The sequence below is a fragment of the Pan troglodytes genome, chromosome 4 (genome assembly GCF_028858775.2).
Source record: "Pan troglodytes isolate AG18354 chromosome 4, NHGRI_mPanTro3-v2.0_pri, whole genome shotgun sequence".
NCBI classification, from domain to species: domain Eukaryota; kingdom Metazoa; phylum Chordata; class Mammalia; order Primates; family Hominidae; genus Pan; species Pan troglodytes.
The window spans coordinates 71050261-71072119 of record NC_072402.2 but is presented as its reverse complement, the minus strand read 5'-3'; the positions used below and the strand labels follow the sequence as shown (position 1 = coordinate 71072119).

The 21859-nt window shown below is 37.6% G+C and overlaps 1 protein-coding gene across 5 annotated transcripts in view; it reads right to left on the bottom strand.

Annotated features, from left to right (window-relative positions):
- Nucleotides 1-21859, bottom strand: part of OXCT1 (3-oxoacid CoA-transferase 1) — a 147514-nt gene that overhangs the window by 15381 nt on the left and 110274 nt on the right. For 3 of the 5 annotated variants that reach the window (NM_001280381.1, XM_009449191.5, XM_016952806.4), the window contains 2 exon segments: nucleotides 4083-4163; nucleotides 15964-16053. In NM_001280381.1, the coding sequence (NP_001267310.1) occupies nucleotides 4083-4163; nucleotides 15964-16053 (171 nt within the window). 5 annotated transcript variants of the gene reach the window in all.

Here is a 21859-nt window from a genome sequence, read left to right as displayed (position 1 = left end):
AGCAGGAAAGATCTAAAATAGGCATCCTAACATCACGATTAAAAGAACTAGAGAAGCAAGAGCAAACACATTCAAAAGCTAGCAGAAGGCAAGAAATAACTAAGATCAGAGCAGAACTGAAGGAAATAGACACAAAAAACCCTTCAAAAAATCAGTGAATCCAGGAGCTGGTTTTTTGAAAAGATCAACAAAATTGATAGACCACTAGCAAGACTAATAAAGAAGGAAAGAGAGAAGAATCAAATAGACGCAATAAAAAATGATAAAGGGGATATCACCACTGATCCCACAGAAATACAAACTACCATCAGAGAATACTATAAACACCTCTACGCAAATAAACTAGAAAGTCTAGAAGAAATGGATAAATTCCTCGACACATACACCCTCCCAAGACTAAACCAGGAAGAAGTTGAATCTCTGAATAGACCAATAACAGGCTCTGAAATTGAGGCAATAATTAATGGCTTACCAACCAAAAAACGTCCAGGACCAGATGGATTCACAGCCGAATTCTACCAGAGGTACAAAGAGGAGCTGGTACCATTCCTTCCAAAACTACTCGAATCAATAGAAAAAGAGGGAATCCTCCCTAACTCATTTTATGAGGCCAGCATTATCCTGATACCAAAGCCTGGCAGAGACACAACAAAAAAAGAGAATTTTAGACCAACATCCCTGATGAACATCGATGCAAAAAATCCTCAATAAAATACTGGCAAACCGAATCCAGCAGCACATCAAAAAGCTTATCCACCATGATCAAGTGGGCTTCATCCCTGGGATGCAAGCCTGGTTCAACATATGCAAATCAATAAATGTAATCCAGCATATCAACAGAACCAAGGAACGCATCTTCCATTACCTCATTCCAGCAGGTCAAAACTAGGAAATCAGGGTCATAGCATCCTCCAAATTCTCTTTCAAAGGGCAACTGAATGGAATTTTCTCTGGATCTGATAATGGCATTCTAGTCTACTGTTAGTGAGGGCTGGAGACCTTCATTGCTCTTAACGGCACTGCATTCTCATTACTCATTCAACAAGTATTTATTGAGCACCTACTATGCACAGAGCATAGCGATAAACACACAACCTTCCTTTCCTTAACGTACCGAAAGTTCCAGACGTAGATGCTCTTCTCTTTACTCATTCTTGCTATACATCTATAATTAAGGCTCCAATTATCCCCATATGTTAATGACACCCGCAAGTTTATTCCAATACTGACTTCTCTTTTGAGCTCTAGATCCAAATCTCCAATTGTTTATTGCAATATCTGACTGGGTATTCCCAAGAATATCACACTGAGGCTGTCCAAACTGAACCTATTCATGTCTTGTATTATCCTCCCCCTTCTCCTCCTGCAGTCCTGGGCTTCCTAAAGGATACACAGGTCAACTATTCTCTCTAGTCAGAAAACTTAGGAATCACCTCTGTCTTACCAACAATGTGCAATTCATCAAGTTAGGTCGAGTCCATCTCCTAAATCTCTTTCAAATCTCTATATCTGTCCTATGGTTTAGAATTTTGAGATTTTTTGCCTAGGTCTATGAATCCTCTTAACTGGCTTCTGCCTTATCTCTTTTCTCCCCGCTTTACATAAAAGCTTACAGTGTTTTTTCTAATGCAAATCTAATTTATTGTGTCCCCAGCCTTAAAACAAAATCACTGAAGGGTTCCTTACTGCCTTCCTTCTAAGACCCACAGTTCTTAGCAAGACATCTACATCCCTCCATTATTTGACCCCTCACTGCCGTTTCCACCTCAGCCTTCAGAATCCAGCCATGCCCTTGCTCCAACCAGTTCCACTTGCAGGTTATAGGACAAGCCATGTTTTCTTCATACCTCTGTGACTACATGTTTTCTTCCTTTTTTCCAGAAGGTCCTTGTTGGCTTTCTAACTTATGAAATTCCTACTGCTCTTTCGAGGCTCACCATTCAATCCAGTTTTTCAGCAAGAAAAGCATAAGTATTCACTGAGTATGGGTTGGCACTGTGCCAAGTGTTAGATAAACAATGGTGAGCCAGACAGGCAGAGATTAGAGTTTATTTCAGTATAGTGGTTTGTGCTAAGTTAGGGTAAGTACAAAGATTCAGAGAAGCACCCAGAAAATTTGGGGAGGGATAGGGAAGACTTGCTAGATTAGCTAGATTAGGGAAGATTAGCTAGATGGATGGGGTGGGAAGAATGCTCCAGACAGAGAAAGAGGATGTGCAAAGTCTCAAAAGAACATGGTCCAGGGAAGAATGGAATGTAGTTCACAGCATTTTAGCATGGCTCAAGTAGGGAGAAAGTTAAAGCAGAGAGAAATAGGCTAAAGGAGAAAAGGTACATATTGTGAAATGCTTCACAAGATATGTTAAAAGCTTGTATTTAATAACACCAAAAATCTTTCCCTGACACCTCTGCCCACACTGCTGGGCAGCTTTTCTCTATGTCCCTAGATTAGCATCTGGCGTGTGTCTCCATATGGCCTTTATCATGTCAATTACTCTGACTGCTGGCAAGGCTGGATGTTTGGTGTCTCACCCTTCTTCCATGTTGTCCTTTAGGACAGAGACTCTGCCTTCCTCCTTTCTGTAGCACACTGTTGGGAACAATCTGGTTCAAAAGTTTTTAAAATGATAGTAAAGTTAAATATCAATGTAAGTTATAGCATAAGAATACATTAGATTATGAGTGCCAAAATGAACAGTGGACCACTATGAGAATAAATTGTTGTGTGCTATGATGGTGCAAAACCTCTTCATCATGAAGAGGGAAAATGCATTAGGTTTAAAGGACAGGTAGTATTTGGGGAGGCTGAGGATCAAGTGGGAGCTATGACAGGTAGAAGAACTGAACTGGTAAGAACAAGGGCAGGGCACATGTGGAGATGAGGAGAGGGCTGATGGAAGGAGGAGAGGACCCACAGGAAGAATGTTTCTGGAATTATCTTTAGAAGGACTACCACTTTATTTAAAAATAAACAAACAAACAACAGGGTAAAAGATTGCTTTGCTTTTATCTTTAAAGTAATGGATTCTTTTCAACAATCCCTGTTCATAGTTTTAGGGGGATTCAAGAAATGGTAAAGATTCAGAATAGATGGTGGGATAAAATATTCTGCCCCTTTATCTTGTTCTTTATATGTCACCTTCATGGCATTCCACATAAGTAGTCCTGGGGAAGGCATCATTTAGGACAGAACCTCCCTTAAAAGTGGCTTCTGGGAATAATAAGCCTCCTAGCCCACTTCAAAGCCTGCTTTAGGGTGCTCACTGTCACACCTCAGTGAGGTTAGTGAGTCAGATTAATGCCAAGACACTAATGCTATTGTTCTTGGCAAATGGAACAGCACTAAAAGAACCTGATATACATAATTCTGTTTTGTGGCTTCTTCAAGGTAATGAATCAAGAAAACACACACTCCCAGCTGACTTAAAAGCAATAAGTCATTCCGACATACTAGGTTCAAATCTGAGTCAGAAGGGTGATGACAGACAGCTACTGGTGATGCTTCTCTGGTCTGAGCAGCTTTTAGTTGTACTACTGACCAATATGTTCCATCTAGTAAGAAGAATCTAGAGAATCACTGTGTGTTTTGAAACCCTACTCTATAAAAGAGAGCAGAAAGCATGCAAGAAACAGAATACATTTCTTGGCTTACTGTGGGGCCTATACTACGATTTGCACTGAAACAATTAAAAACCCAACTTACACTGAATTTCTTAAAATCCAAAAATTTCTACTTGTGATTTAGAAAAGGTAGAAATAATATATTCATAACTTTGCATATATCACCATCCAGCCTGACACTGTAATAGTCAAAATATAAAGATCAATAAAACTTTTCTCTGATTATAGCCCACTGTCAAAGTTACCAAGGACAGTGATTCAGTTTTGTTTGCATGTTTCCAAAGAGTTGCACATAAAGAATTCTACATTTAGAAACATTAAATTGATGAGCTTTCCTATTCATTCTGCCCACAGACTAAATTAATCCTATGACTACTGGTGTAATACACTCTTAGAAGGTAACAAAACTTTCTAAAAATGCTTACTTAAAACGTGGTAATAGTAGAAAAAGCACTTTTTACCTTTTCAGTAATAATGCGGTTGACACATTGCTTTCCAGTCAATGGTAATGTACATTTCTCCATGATTTTATGTGCATTTCCCTGTTTTAAAAAGAAAACATCAAAAAGAGTAGTTAGGGAGCAATTTTTATTTAGAATTGGCATAACTATAGGATAAACAGAAACTATCAGAGAAATTGTCTCCTAAGTAAAGACTCTTTCAGAATTTTTGCACAGTTACATTTTTTACTCTTTTTTTGGAGGCAGCTTCTGTACCTGCAATAATTTAGAGAATGCCAGATGAATGGCCAAAGGCAGAAATGATTTAATTGGGAAACATCCTGCCAGAAATTTGACTTCTCAAGCCTCAGCCCTTGTATCATTTGATGTGAAATTTCACTAATATCCTGATTATTTTTCCCTTCCAAGGAATGGTCTCCTTTAAAAATGTGAGCAGATATCTGCCCAGGATGCAAAGCACATACAGAACACAAATGCATAAGTCCTCTTCTTAAAAAATACTTTATCTGTTAAAAAAGTAATATGTACATGGAAAACAGCAGTGCCTTGCCTCCCTTCCCCACTCTTAGACTTGCTCTTAACTGGAATCCATTCTAGTGTGTTTTTTGGTTTTTTTTTTTTTTAGCATTTTCTTCTAGGTTTCTACACATTTTCTTCTTATATCCACTTTTAAAATACTATGTTTACCATGCTACTTCTTGATTAATCAATTTTAAACAGTATCTACTCATTTCCTATTGTGGCAGAGGAAGACTTAAGAAAAACTAAAAGTGGAAAAAATGTTTTCATTCATTGACTCCCTCCTCCAGCCCCTCCTCCCACCTGCAATGTAGAACTGGCCTCTGAGGCATGTCTGAGGAACACAGTTGAAACATTGGCTCTGAGGATCTGATCTTCAGATCATTTTCTTCTGTTCATGATTAAGCTACTTTTTAAGAGTCAAGCACCAGGAGCCTAAATTACTGTCTCCCTTGGGGCTGACAGCTACTCTAACATATTCTAGATCTTCTCCAAAAATGACAAAATGCTTTTATTGCTTTCTTTTGGATCTAATGTACCACATGTGACGCCACTATCGTCCTTAGCCATCTCAATGTTTTACCTGCTTAAATGCACACCTACTATCTAGTTTATATCTCTCCCAAAACTGGTGTCAGGCTAAGTATATGGGCAGAGGCTATGAATTTCAGATAGGTGGACTCCATTAAGATTTCATTCCTTGTGATAGCCTGCCAACTCAGCAATGCACTAGTAATTAAGGGGCTTTAATGTACTTAAGCCAGTTCAGGGAATAAAAGACATTCAGTAGTTTTTGAATAAAGGCATGTAAGAATGAATGGGAAGAGAAACAGAGGTAAATTGGGAATCTTGGATAGATTTTTAAAAAAACTATTACTTTAGTTCAGACAAAACTGGTGCTAAATACATATGAAGTAAGTTGACATAACACCTTTTAAAACAATTCATATGTTTCCAGATCTTACTGTATATGAAAATTTATAGTTGCAGAAATAAAGCTTCATTTTCACTTCACTTCTAATTATTTTTCTTTTAAAATTTCAAATTCTGCACGACACAGAAGCTAAATTAATTAAACAGCTGAAATTAATGACAAATATTCGAACTTCTACAGTTGTCAGGTCTCCTTACATTTAATATAAATCAAGGCATGTCACAATGAATTCTGGGCCTGACTTCAAACAAACTGAACTATCTGCCAGCCACTGAAGAACATTTTCTGCAAGGAGCTCTTACTTAGTTCTCATTATTTGAGCAAGATCTACATCTGGCATGAAAGCAGCCACTTGGATTTTAATGAACAATCAACTTCATTTTAGGAGGAATCAAGGATTTCAACTGACAGAATTGGCTGTGCCCTACCAATGGAGACCTTTTTCTAGACCATTCTCTGCATACACACTATAGCATAGTGGTTAAGTGCATGGGCTAGAGCCAAAGGACCTGTGTGTAAAACCTGGCCATGCCCCCCACTGTCTCTGTAAGAGCCACATGCCCATGCTTCTCCATCCACCCTACCTTGAAAGATTAGATAAGTTCTACATGAAATGCAAGGGTCCAGCACTTAGTGCTTAATGAATGTTAGCTGGTACTGTTTTTATACAATCCATAATTAATATTTCTATAACCTGCGAGGAAATTAAGTTCCTATATGAAGTCTGGCAGAGGATTATGTAGAAAATGGCCTAAATACAATTCCCGAGACACATAAAACTAGTGAAAACACAACACAAATTTGGGGGCAAACCATATGGCTCTCCTAAGAAACTGGCACCAAATGTATTCCTGTTAGAACAATGGAGCTAGATGATTCCATTCACATTTATAGTGCCAGGACATAACACAGATCAAGGAAAAAGAAAATGAGATGCAGAAAGATTTTAAAATGTCACAATTTCAATATTCAATAAAAGGTTAGCTATGAAACCAAAATATGACTAGCTCCCATGTTAGCACTCTATTCTAAATATGCTGGGCTGAGCCCTACAGTGTGCTATGGCAGCTGCATATATTAGTGACTCACAAAGGAGGAACAAGTGCTGAGGTTTTAGCATTTAAAAATAAATCCTAGTAAAGGAATGCAGTATGGTGTGGGAGCAAAGAGCACTCTACTAGGAGTCCAAAGACCAGGTTTGTAGTCTTAGTTCTGCCATACAATTTTTGTGGTCCCTTAAATTCTTTGTGCCATAGTTCTCTCTTATCCTTTGCTTTATCCTCCTTACCTGATCATTGTAGGAATCAAATGAAATATTCTGAAACTGCAATAAACTAGGGTGGGTTGAATCTATGTGCAAATATACAGGGTTACGCGGATCTCATTCATGCTTATATATTGCATTTCTTTCCTTCCTCATGAAGGGTTGTCAGAAAAGGCAGAGAAATAGATACAAAGCATAGCATTAAAAATGCTTTGTGCATGGTGGCATGGGTCACACCTGTAATCCCAGCACTTTGGGAAGCTGAGGTGGGAGGATCACTTGAGGCCAGCAGTTCTAGAACACCCCAGGCAACATAGCAAGACCCTATTTCTACAAAAATTTTAAAAGTTAGCCAGTTGTGTCTGTGCGTGCCTGTAGTTCCAGCTACTCAGGAGGCCAAGGTAGGAGGACTGCTTGAGCCCAGGAGGTTGTAGTAAGCTATGCTCATGCCATTGCACTCCAGCTTGGGCAACAAAGAGAACTGGTCTCAAACAAACAAACAAACAAAAACAAACAAACAAAAAACTGACTAGTCCTGAGACTCCTGATTTCAATATGCCCTTACTTATTAACTTCATCACAACCTTTGGTGAACATCTACCTTCTTTCCTGCATCAGCTTCCCTAATCTTTCTCTTTCTCCTTCAGCACTTACAGGCCTTGAGCAATACATAGGGTAATTCACCATTTTCAAGTGACTAAACACTCTAGTACTTTCTATTGCTTGCTTCTTGGTGATCTCTTTAATTCTTTAGATGTCTGAATAAAATCCTGGGCCTAAGTTCTGCAGTATTAAACAACTCTAGTTAAATAGTAATAAATCCCTTTGCTATCATAACAATAAGTTTCATGTTATTGCAATGAACTTAATCCCAAATCCAAATAAGCTCTTTATCACAACAGAATGATTTCTTGCATTTCATGTCAATACATTCACCTGAAATCTTTAAGACTGTGCTTTATACAAAACCTCATTTCATGCTCATCTTTTCTGTTAAGTGCTTGTTAAATGTGGCTGCAATACACACACACACACACACACATAGACACACACACACACACACAGACACACACGTGTGCACGTATTTTTTCTCTCAGGTACTTTCTTTGGCAAAGCCCTAATGATCAACTACAGAGAAGGCAAGTTCTGGGATTTGCTTGCTCCTAAAAAGACCAAGCCTTTCAGCTTTTGTTCATGCTGCCTGTTACCTGGAACACATACCACCACATACCTCATCACCCCAGATTCAAACGGCAACACCCTTCCTATTCAGGAGTTGGCTCAGACACCATCTTCCCTAGGAAAACCTTCATCCAGCATCCTCATCTGGTGCTGCAGTCATGTTCCCATGGGTGTCCCCAGTCTGTGGCCCTCCTGGGTGCTCCTGTGCTTCCTCCTCCCTTCACATGTTGACCTCTTGCCACCACCTCCACTAGATGCTGAGCTCACTAAGCTAAGACTATTTTTCTTCATATGTACAGCCATGAGTAGAACATTAGGCAAACTACAGTGATCAATAAAGGCTGCATTTCTGATTCAAGGAACTCCAGAGGGGAGCTATAAAATGCCATGTGACTAATGTCTATGGACCACTAGGGGCTGCCTTTCTAGTTCTAAGATAGGTACTCGTACATTCCTAGTATCTCTGAGCTCACTAGAAGCAGCACAGCTAGCAGAAGCACATGACGGGGCTTATAAGACTTTGGGAAGACAGATAAAGGTGCGATAAAAGGAAGCAGCAAAGACACTTTAGGACTGTAGCCCAAAACATACAAATGTGAAAGTTAAGAGAGAAACAGTGAATTATAGTTATTTTACCTCTTCCACCTGCTCCCTTCTAAAGCTTAAAGGCACTTGCCATAATTTGCTGAAAAGAAGGACTACAAGGGCTTCTTTTAATTTAATATTCTTCTTTTAATTTAATATTCTTGGCAAGAGAATATTAAATACTTTGTCTGGTAGAACAAGGAAGCCAATGGCAGGTCTATCTTTGGGCTTGCCAAAATATCATGGATGAAGCCTGATTATCAACACCCTTGCTCTTTCCTTCTCCCACTTAATCTCAATGCTTAAATCAAGCATACCACATACACACACAAATACAATAATGGGAAATGCTGTATTACAAAATACATGACTGTCACATCACTATAACTGATGTAGCTGGATTATTTGTAACACAAAAGATACATGCTTGAGAAGATGGATACCCCATTCTCCACAGTGTGATTATTTCACACCATATGCCTATATCAAAACATCTCATGTACCCCATAAATATATTCACCTATTATGTGCCCACAAAAATTAAAAAATTTAATTTTTTTAAAAAAAGAAAAGAACTGGATTTGCTAAATAAAGAAAATCAAGGTACACAGAATAAAAGGAAAGAATGAGATTACTCACACTGCATTTGTCCTCATGGGATATGATTGACCTTTATACAGCGCCTACACTATAGGGTTTCCAACAATCCACTCAGGACTTCAGTAGAGAGACTCAGCTAACTTAGAAGCAGAGAACATTTGCTATTACAAATGATATGTGGAGGTAATATATGGAGGTAATAAAAGTTTGTGGTTACAGGGATATTCTCAAGGGGAAGACTAGCCAAATGAAACAGTAGATACAGCAAGCCATTTGCCTGAAAAACGGTCTTCAGGGTTTTGAGATCTTAGAATAGAAGGCCCCTTATACACTGTATCATATACATTTCTTGTACACTGTATCATAAAAATCATTATCATAGACATACTTATTTTTTCTAAAGGTTGCGTCCTATGATCTCTAACCTCCAGAGGGCAGAGCACAGAAGTCAGCAGGAATTACTTTCTCTTTTCATTCATGAACTGTTGTGGTACCTTAGAAAGCCTCTGTTAGCATTAGTTTTCCTTTTTATTTTAGAAAATGTGGAGACTTGTGCACATAAATGCAAAGCTAAAGAATTTAAAGTGATAAGGTTAATTAAATTCTGTAACACATTTTAAAGAGTTTTACTAGTTGTTGGACTGTGTTCTGCTTTTTTTCTCCCATTTTATAACGTTTTTGCAGGCATTTCTATCATAAAGGAGAAATAAAAAGGCAAAACCATGTAAGGATTTATATTTTTTAAAGGTGAATTTTTTTCCCCAAACAGAACCTGGCTACTGTATATTCTAATTGAAGCTAGGATAGAATTATACACTTTTATAAATGAGAAAAAAATTAAACTAGCTGAAACTCTTATTAATTATGAATTCTCCTAAGAAAAGAATACTTTCATTTTGAGCTACTTTTCAATGTTGCTGAAAATTATCTGAAGGATGTCTCCCAAGAAAGGGTTTTCCTTAAAAAGCCTTCATATTTGTTGGCTTTTGATAACACATTTCATCCAAAATAAACAGGATTAATAAACTCCATTTACCTTTTATAATTCTTCTCCACAAAAAGTGAAGTCAAGATAAGATAGCTTTCAGCTCTATATGAGACCTGTGCTATAGACACAGATTAAAGGCTGAAATGAAAAGATACTTGACTATAATTTGAATCAAGGTGAAGAAATAAAGAACAGCAGGAAAGGTAAATATAAAAGGTCACCTAAAAGCAAATATTGGTACACATAAAGGTACATACATAAATATAACATTTCCTTTACAAGACTGTAAACACAGTTGCATAAAACAACAATTATAAATATGTTCTGATGGGCAGATGAGTATAAAGATCGCTACAGTTTATATGACAAAGGCAGCACAAGCCAGGAGAGAGTGAGTGAAGCTATATAAGAGTATACTTTTTAACACTAATAAGCTTAAGGTAATCCAAATTAAAAAACACAAGGTTTATTCTTTCATTCACCAGGTTTATTCTCAACTTCATAACAATTATTATTTTTATCCCTTCAGAATCCAGACCTCCTACTGTAATACAAAAATCTAAACCTGTTTTAGTAATAGAGTCCTCATTTTGTCTCCAAAATTAAGAAACCAAGCTTTGTTTGTTGCCATTAAATGACAACAGTAACTGAATTCCTTTGTTTCTGTGGTCTGAAAGTTATACTTAGGAACACGTTTCCCGTACATGATATTGAGAACAAAACAGATTCTTCATGTTGTTAGTGGTAATGGTGCTTGCCAGCAGAAAAGCTTAACAAAAGGAAAAGGAAGCCCAGAGGCAGAATGCATGGACTCTGGGCTTGGTTTTACTTTTTATTTTATTGGGTTACTTAACCTCTATGAAATTCTGCCTCTAGAAAGAAAATATCAAGAACCATCTCATGAGAGGGTTATAATGATAAAATGGAGACAGAAGCATGTAACAACTTGGAAAAGTTAGAAGTGCTTTCTATATGTTCAAGGTGGATTACTTGAAAAATTAATTCAACAAGTATGTATTGAGCCATGATGTACATAAGGCTCTGTTCTACTCGGTGCTTATAACAGAGCCCCTGTCTTCATGGAGTTTGCATTCTGCTGAAGAAGGGGGAGGAAGGATCGTCTGAAGACGGAAGAGTTCTGTTGTATATAATAAGGTAGTCAAAGAAAGCTTCTCTGGTATTTTGAGTCTGAGTGAAGTGAGGGAGTGAGCCATGTGGATAGCTGGGAAAAAGTATTCTAGGCATAAAGAATAACAAATGCAAAGGTCCCAAGGCAAGATATTCTTACGATGTTCTAGAAACTTTCAGGAAGTGAGTGAGGGTGAAGTTAAGTGGGCAAGAGAGATAACAGATTCAGAGAGGCAGTTGGGGTGGCAAAGCAGGGGGAGTCTACAAACCATGGAAGTCTTGGAGACAATAGTAAGGACTCTGGACTTGAATCTAAGTGAGATGGGAAGTCATTGAGGGTTTTTGAGCTGCCATTGAGGGTTTTTGAGCCAACAAAGAAGTAGCATGATCCCACTTACATTTTGGCGAAAAAAATCACTCTGGCCACTGTGTGTGTTTAAGTGTGAGTATATTTTTTCCCACTCAACCTTTCTCGCTTTGTTCTCTGACAAGAGGGACCTAATTATAAATCTCTTAACATGCACCATCCTCCCACACACCAGTGTCTATTCTTTTATTTCCTGCAACACTTAATCCCTGTCAAGCTGCCCCATCCCTCAGATCTCCTGCAAATACTCCATACATCCCATGGGAAGCCTCTTTGTTGCTCCCCAACAATGGAACTGGGAATGAGATGCCAGGTTCTGCAGGCTCTGCTTTGCTCACCTTTCATCTTAAGTACTGATTTCCATGACTCTGCCCCCATAAGACTGGGCTGCCTGAAGGACCATATCTTTTTTTATTTCCTCAGAGCCTATGATAGTACTTTGTACATATCAAGTCCTCAGTAAATATTTTATGTCTGAATAAACAAGTAAATTAACATACTCAGAAGGTAATTTTACCAAAATTCAAGACAAAACATCAAAGAATATTCCTTTGGTCATTCACAATGTCGAGAGGACAGAAGGAACTAAACCAGCAAATTCATAAAACATTGGCTCATTCATCTATGATTTTACAGAGGTAGGAATAAGCCAGATAAAGAGGGAGTGGGCACTGAATGTACAAACACCTAAGAATGGGAAACACCATGATGCCTTTCTGTAGATCTTAGTAGACCTTAAGTTCTGCGGGAGCCACTGAGTGAAAAATAGTAGTTGGTACCAAAGATTCAGATGGCACCTTAGAAGGCTGCAGAGCAGAGGGCATTATAAAGAGTTCTGGAGGGAACCCATAAAGGAAGGAATGGGGAATCTATCTATGGATACAAGTGGTGGAGGCAGCTCTGCAACCCGCAGCACGTGGTTTACAGGTTTGTACCCAAGGCTGCTGCTGCAGTCAAGGCCTTTATCAGACAGAGGGGGCATAGAAAATCTAATGCAATTGGCTTTAACTTTAAAGACATACCTCAGAAATTACATACATCATAAATACTCAAATCCCACTGACCCAAACTTGGTAGCATGGATGTATCTATGCACAGGAAGGCTAGGAAATGTAGCCAGTCACTGGGTTTGTCTGTGTGCCCAGATAAACAGGGAGGAGTCTAATGCAAAAAGGAAGAAATGGAGATAGGTACTAGAAGATATAATTAGATTTTTGGATTATTTTCTTTTAAACATATTGCTGATGTAATTCTCACCTAAGCAAAGAGAGCTTTGTCCAGGGAAAATGAAAAAAAAAAAAAAAAAAACCTGAAGCTTCCTGAAAGGGCAGATGTGGGTGGGACGCTGGTGCAGAGGTAGCTTTGTGAGGATGTGGCATGGTGCAGTATGAACACAGGCTGCACCACACTGAATCAAATTCCAGCTCTGTCACTTTCCTGGATAAGCTTCTTAATACCCATATCTCAACCTTACTTCAGAGGATCAATGAGATTAAGCATATGCAGTGCCAAGCACAGCACCTCCACCTGGTAAGGACTCAGATTGTTACTCCTTTCCTTTCTTCACATTTTTAAAGGGCAGAAGATAAGATATACCTAGAAATGAAAAAGAAGCTTAAGAAGAAAGGTGGCTGGACACCAAAAAAAACTTTGCCTATTTCAAAACTTTGCCTGTAACTCTGATGTCTAGGATCAAATGCAAATCAAGTTACAATGCCAGTCTGACCCGTGTGCCTGACATACGTCGCAGAGGTAGTCTGAGGGCAGGTGTTACTCCAGAGCAGCACCCGTAGGTAGCCAGGTCTCAGGTTTTAGAAGCTGCTGGAGTCTGAACTAAAGGCAGTAACTGGTTGCAAGAGTTTTCTTTGTCTTATTAAAACAACAACAAAAAACACATTTTTACAAAGCCAAGCAATGCTATATTTATAAACAACCTGTAAATTAACTGTAACCCTATCAATAAGGAAATAGATAGCCCTACCCGAAAACCAGTTAATAGCTCCATCCACTTACAGAAAAAAAAACAAAAAAAACAACAACAAAAAAAACAGCAAAACAGCAGCACAAGAATACAAGACTATATTTCTCAGGTTTTAATCCTTCTTTGCAAACTTTACTCCCATGTCTTACAAAACTCTAGAGATTGCTCCCCTAGGCTGTTCACTTAATCATAAGGCAGCAGAAGTTACCTGGCATGTCTAAAAGAACCGATTCTTAACTGAAGAGATTACCAGGAGTGAAAAAACTCTCTTCTCTACCTCTTTTCCAGCTCTTCTCAACTTTTAACCAAAGCAAAAGATGCAAAAAAGAAATAGCAGGTTCCCTGTCTTCCCTTGAGCTGGGCCAGTAACCATGAGTCCAGGTGAACAAAATAGTAGCAGCTACATATTCGAGGGCCACAAGTAAAATGTGTGAGAAGAGAAACTGTTGATTATTTTTCAAAGGTTAACTGTTTACTGTGAATAATTCATTACTATTATTTTAATCATAAGTACATTGTTTTATTGGTTTGTTGAAATGAAACTATCTACGGAAAAATACCTCATTCCAATTCTGTTTTAAAATTCAGTGCTAATTTCCCCACTGAGAGAAGGAAAGAGGTAAAAAATATGATCTTTCTTCTGTGGAAAGCTTTAATAAGATATTTCTAGTCTGAAGTTGGTGGCATCATTTATTTTCCTCTATCAGAAATTCCAGCTGAGGAGAAAGAAAGGACTTGGGTGGAAGAAAAGAATTTGCAAAATATAGGCCTAATGTTTTGAAAACAAATACACAAAAATAAACTAAAATAAGTTGAACTTCAGTGCCTTCGTGTGTCAATATTAAGGTTCACAACAAAAAGAAAGTCTGAAAGAGTTTTTTCCAAATAGACATTATTTTCCAGAAAAGATTTGGATTTGATTTGCATGCTTGGCATCCTCTTGCCTCTGAAATGAAGTATTTTGGATGCTTTGCAAGGCATTCTCAGAAGTCACCTGTGCTGGTACCATTTCTATTATTCCATATTTATGCACCACTGCTCACCTCCCACTGTTTACTCAACAATTTATGATAACACATATTTATAGCTGTTTTCACAACAAAATCATTTTGTGGCATACATTTCTCTGTAACCAAACTTTCCCAGGGGAAGCGGGTGGGATGTGAATCTTCTAGTTCCATGCTTTAACATAATGCTGCATCACTAAACAACAAGAGGGCAAATGAACTGTCATTTCCACTCAGATTAGCAGGTCTCAAAGTGAGAAGAGGTAGATTTTAAAACTAAGAATGATAAAGAATAAAGGAGGATGAAGAGAAGGCAAAGAAGATGAAGAAAGCATTCAATATCAACTTTTAAAATCAGTAGAAGCCAATGGGTTCAGGTTAGGAAGGCAATTAAGCTCAGTTTGTCCAAAGACACTGAGTCAGGAACAAGGAAGAAACTTACACTGATAGTTCCTTGGTGAGACAACTGGGCTTTGGAATCAGAGACACCAGGTCTAATCAGAGTTCTACTAGTTCTAACAGAACTTCGGGCAAGTTACTTAACCTCTCTAAAGCTCTGTGTCTGGACATACTAAGAGCACTTATATCAAGTTCATGGGCCCATACATATACACAGAGCTTGGTGTATTCTTGGCACACAGTAAACACTAAAAAATGGTAGCTATTATTATTGCAATGTGAAGGAAGAGGAAAAAGACTGAATGTAAGCTTCATGAGATCAGTAATTTTTGTCCAGTTTTGGTCACTGCCACATCCTAGCATGCCTAGCATGTAACAGGCACTCAAATATTTAATGATTTATCAAAATAAAAGTATAATACCTTTCAGAGCTATCACCTAGTCCATTATTTTGTAACATCTTCTGGATACGGCACCTCACAGCTATGAAGGCCATATGGTCCATTTGAAAATAACTGTTGTTAAGATGTATGTTCTGTTGTGGCTTTTCATTTCACGCACAGATAGCAACCACTATAATCATCTTAAAACCTGAATCAATACATCCATACAGACATCTTTTCACTTCCTTTGGAGATATTAAAGCTTTTACTTTTAATATGTATGCATAAAGCTTTTACTTTTAATATGTATGCAGGACAAATATTTGAAGAACATGCTGATGTTTGGTTTCACTCAAAGTTAACCATTTAGCTAAATAAATAATAAGTAACTGTTTTTGTCATCTTTCTCTCTCAAATGTAAATGCTATCACCTTGAATGAGCCAGAGAAAATAAAATCCACAGTTAGGTGACCTGGTGGTACACTGGGTTTTGATGTATTGCAAATTTCCAAAGGCAGTATTTGGGGAGCACAGTACATGTTACCTTTGCAGAATGCTCCATGGTGACCACCACTTTGGTTTTGGCACTGGACACTAAATCCATAGCACCTCCCATTCCTTTCACCATCTTCCCCTGCAAAACAAAAAATACATAGCTCTGTATCTTTCACTTCTTTTGTATGTGCCAGAACAAAATTAACTTGCAAAAATAAGCTACTAGAATCATTAAAAACTCATTGTCCTTCATTGCTTAGTGCTTGAAGTTCTATAACCTAATATTCTGTCACTCTATTATTCTGTGGTTGAAGGATAAAGTTCAGGATAAACATTACATCACTTTTATTAAGTGTGGCTAATATGATTTTCTTGACATTTTAGCAATAAGACAATCAGTGGATTAAAAAAAATTAAAAACCTTTCCAGAATTCTGGGACATTACTATTATTACACTATCAGATTGAAATCCAAACACCCCTGACATCCACTTCTTTTTAAACACAATCAACTCTACTGAGTCTTCAATTAAGGGCACTTTCTAAAGTACTCTTGGATTTCCTGCAGATTAAAATTCCATTATGTAGTAGTAGGCTGAGGCATTAATGGTGTTTTTCTAGTAATGGCTAATATGAAAGGTGGCTCTGTCTTTCTAACACTTGGCATTTATCTTGCGCTTAGAAAAATAAAATAAAAAACATTCTTGCTAAGCAAAAACAAAACACAGAAACAGAGTTCAGGATCATTTCACCATTATCATTCTATTTTTGATCATCTGGCCATCCCTTCATTCATTATACTTTTACCAACCACCTTCTATGTACCACATGCTCTGAAAAAGTCCATCCGTCTATTCTGTCTCCTGGTTACAGAGTTCTGGAAAAAGCAAGTGTTTCCAGAGATGATAAAATGATTCTTACTCAAGTATATTGAGGAGAAATGTCTTTGAACTGAAACCTCCTTAAAATTTTATTTATTTTTTAGCCCAAGTCCTCTTGCTGATTTGCCAGTAAAGTTTTAGAGGGCTCTTAGCTCCTTTCTGATAATGTTAGAGCTATAAGGAGATCAAGAAATGCACTCAACATGGCTTTAAAACACGGTCTCGAATTCCATGATTTCGGAGACATTTTACAGGTCAATGAAACAGAACATGAACATGAATTAGATGAGCAGTATGAAGAAAAGAAGTAGTCACCACATTTTTGTGGTTTGGAATCCGTCAGTAAATAAGATAGATGGCAGCTGGCAACAGCTGCGGGGCAAAGGATGAGGGTGGCAGGGGAGAGAATGCAGAGTACAAAATGAGCCTGGTTTCAGACCGTTTGAAGCAGAACATAATGTGGAAATGCATACTTTTAAACTTCTATAAGCAATGCCTTCATTCTTAGCTGCAACCCTAATAAACTGGGGCCAATTTATTAAGTTGGTCATAATATTTCTGTAGAGAACATTGATATCGTACAAAATATAAATAAGTCAGAGATGGAAGCAATCAATGCCTATCAAATTCTAATGAGAAAGTTTGAGATTTGTAGAGCAACAAAAGACACTAAAGCAACCCTATGATAAAATGTGTCAATCTGCTATGGTAAGAACATCCAGGCAGTCTCAGTTTCTATACATAGTGTCCTTGGCAGACTGAGGGGGCGAGCGCTGGAAGAATGAAAAGGCAGCAGCCAAAGAAAACCAGAAACCAAGCTAGAGAGTTAACAACTCTTTGAATTAAAAAAAAAGTCCCTGAATTAGAATATACCACAGGCAAATTCTGTCCCCTGTGACAAAATGGTTACATAGGTAAAAACTTATGACAGCCTCTAACAAGAAGGAAGCCTGCCCAATTTAGATGAATCTGATTTATACATTTTAAATTACTGTCAATTAGTTTAGAAATATGTATAGAGGCCCTGCAGGGTACAAACCACTGTGCTGGCAAGAATATAACACACTATGAAACATGGTAGACCAAGCATGTCTGTTTTTGTTAAAAACACTCTTGACTCAATATAAGTGAATAGCCTTCACTCAAAGAGATTCAGCTGGCTTGATGTCTCATTTCCAAAGCACATGTTACAACCTTTAAAGCACTATTTTGATTCTTAAATTTAATGCTTGTTTCCAAGAGTGAAAAATGCACAAGATTAGATGCAGAACACCTGAGATCTAGCCTGTTAACTATGAGTCAATGGCAAAACACCAAATCTCTCTGAATTTGTGTTCATTATCTATACACCAGGAATAAGACTATCTGTCCTACCATAGAGCTGTGGTGAGCACTGTATGAGATGATGTATGCAAACGTGTAATAAATAGAGTTTATAAATGTATTCACTTATCTTCAATCAATTCAACTTACTGAATGTCTAGTATAAGTGTTGCTGTATACTAGGGTGCTAGAGTCGGATCAAAACAAGGTCCTTCTCCTGGAAAAGCTTGTTGCCTATGGAAGGAAAAGTATCCATGAATACTAAAAGACTCAGACTACACTTCCTTCCTCTAAAAGGAACATTTTCACCTCTCTCTTATCACAAAGTAGAGATAAGTGTCTTTTCCCTAAGCCTTTATACTATTCAGTATGTAATGCTATCACAGTGAATTTCAACTGTTCTCTTTCCCTGCCTTCCCTCTTTCTCTTCTTCTCTCCATTATAAATATTTGGATGAGTGAGTGGATGAATGAATTAAACCAACAAAGGTATAACACTGAGGATGCAACTGCTAACTGTGGCTGGGAAAGCAGGCAGGGAAGGAAGTAGCTCAGGGAGATTCACAAATGAGGGGATTCACACAAGTAGCCCATTAGGTGGTAAGAGCAATACTGTGAAAGGTAAGAGCAGTATCTTTTAATAGCATTTCTAGCAGGTCACAGGAAAACCTTCAAATATCTGGTTTTTCTGCTTTTAGTGTGTTCACTGTATTGGAAACAGAAAATAAAATGTTTCCCTCCATTTCAATTCCCAAAGGATTTCTGAAACAGTCCATTACTAAAAAGAAGAAAAGGCATTCTATTTATACCAGGAGGAAAATAAAACAGGGTTATACAAGGCATACTCCCTGACATAAGCGGGAAATGCATCATCATCCTTCACTCCAGCTTAGCTAGGCATTCTTTTGGGTCCCCACTACTTGCATCTCCCAGATCTCTATTCCAGTTAGGGGTGGCCATGTGCCTGAGTTCCAGACAATGGAAAAAATGGAGGTGACATCTATGATTTTCAGCTCTGGCCTACAAAAATCTCTTTCATGCAGTTCATGTTTTTTCACGTTCTGCAATCTGGACGCTGACATCCAAAGCGACTTTGGAAGATGGCTGAGTTTCCTTCAGCCTTGGTCCTTAAAGGACCATCTGTTGCACAGCCCACTTCTTTGGAACTACATTGCACCATTCAATATGAGTAAAAAAATAAGTGCACAGGGTGCTAAGCCACTCAAACTGAAGGGTTTATTTGTTACAGAAGCTAGTATGACTAATATATTAAAGTGGTGCCCAAATTATATGGAAGGGTGAGAATTCAGTGTCAAATTAGAACTGTTATAGCTGCACAACAGAAGGGGATCTGAGCAAGGCTCTTAAGGGGACATTTTACCACTGCTCCCTGAGTGAGGTGACTATGTCAGGTGCTGTCCTAGGCAGAGTAATTCACCTTTCTATCCAGATGTCCAACACACTGCTTGACATTTTGCAGAGGTAAAACATGATTGCTGAGTGAATAAAATGAGTGAGTGAATGAATGAATGGAAAGAATTTTGAGAAGATGAGAGCACTACAAGTTAAGTGAATAGCTGAACAGGGGAATATAGAGTCCACCCCCATCCCTCATCTTCATCCCCAAAATTCAACATCCTAATTCAATATACAGAACAAGAAGCTGATAAAATGGGGAGATTAAGGAGCTAAAAATATATCTTTAAATAAGTCACAGAGGGAAAGTGATACTTGGGGAAAATAGGCCTATAATGAAGAAGAGCTTCTGGGGGTGATTGAAGCATTGGGCCAGCATGACACAAAGTATGGCTTTCTTTAAAATCTTATCAGCAAACATACATTTCTTAAAGGATGCAACTCTAGTTCTGAAATGCGTTCTGGCTAGCATAATGGAGAGATGATTGCTGGATGCTCATTTCATAGCCAACTCATCTTTTTGCTGTTAAGGATTGACCCTGATAGCAAGTGTGGAAAGATTCTGCAATAAAATGAGCTAGCAATGCCGCATGCTCCATCACAACAGTTATACAACCTTTCTAAAGATACTGATTCAAGTATCCTCAATTCACAAGTATTTACTCAGAATCTATTATAAACCAGGCACCAAGATAGGAATTAGAAATAAAAGATGAATATGATGATCCACTTTTTTCTAGAAAATAGATTTAAGCTGAAATCAATAATTTCACCTACTTTGATCCTATTTCCTAATACTAGAATTTTAAAGAAAGTAAGAGAAAAACTATTATAAATTCAGTAACATTAAAAAGTCAACGCATCAAAGTATCAATATTACATTGTACTCCAAAACAACAACAACAACAACAGGAATTCAAGTTGTAAACATGATCTTTGGTGATATTTTAAGGATTTTACAAAAAGGAAAAATGAATGCATTTGAATGGTTCTGTGAAATGCTGTTTAAAATAAAGTACAAAACACACTGAAAATCATTCTTGCCGTCACCTTTATCATTAGTACATAAACAGTAATGGCTCATTTCCAGATGTTACCTCTAAATATTCTGGTCTTAAGTGAGAAACAATTTATAATATATAGAAACAATTTTAAAAGCATTTTAAAGTAATGCTATATGCCATAGTAGAAAGTGTGAATCTATTGGAAGTCAAAGGGAAAGATCATTGTAGAATGATTTATTAATAAAACTAGCTCTTACTGCTCAATATTAAATACCAGAACATTAAGTACCCACCTCAATCCAAATGTAAGCCTCTTTATATCTATCTTCCCCATTATTAAAAAATGCTCTAGAAAAGAAATAGTCCTCTAAGCATGCTCCTAGCTAAAGAGTAGGAGAGAGGAAAACTGAGAAAGATAACATTAATTTAAACATATAGTAACAGGTTATAAACTCCTTTCTCTAGGAAAAATAAGAGACTTAAAATTTGCCTTAGTATAGCAGTTATAGCACAGTTACATGAGAATATTTCTCTTTTCTGTGTTACACTTTCTTTTAAAAAACCAAAAAAAGTTCTTTTCAAAGATTAATGGCATTTTCTAGGACAGGTGAATTGATTATGTAAACCAACTAATATGGAACGAGAAATATAATTATATTCTCTATTGTTAGGTTAGCAAAATTACTTACAATAAAAATCAGTTATCAATCATTATAAGGGCTTTTCAAAAAAGCATGTCAAAAGAGCAGTATTCTGATAAACTCAAATTTTTATTTTAATAAGCTCTCTTGTTCCTGTTCTCTCAGGGATGCTCTATGTCATCAATTAGCCCCATTGCTCCAGTTTCTCCATCCTCTCTCCATGGCTCCTCTCTGCTAATTCTCTGGAGAGAGAAAATCTTGTTTCTGCTTGACTGTGCCCTTGAAGTGAGAACTCTACTCAGTCACGTCTCTAATAGTTAATCATCTGATTGAGTAGACACCTTGTGGTGTCTACTATATATCTATCTACTATCTAATATATATATATATATATATATATATATATATAGTGTCCACTATATATCTGTCTACATTCCTATATCTATCTACTGCATATCACAGTGTCTTCCATTCACTCCTTGAAATCCTCCGCTTAGGGGCTTCTATGGTCCTGGTTCCTCCTACTGCTATTGAGGCTTTCAGTTTTCTACCTAGCATCCTTTTTCCCAGAACACTTTATATGTTGGCCAAATTAACAGCTCTGTCCTCAGCTCTTGCCTACTTGTTCTCCAAGAGTGACTCCATCTAGTTTCATCATATGAACTGCCCCTGTCTCTGATGA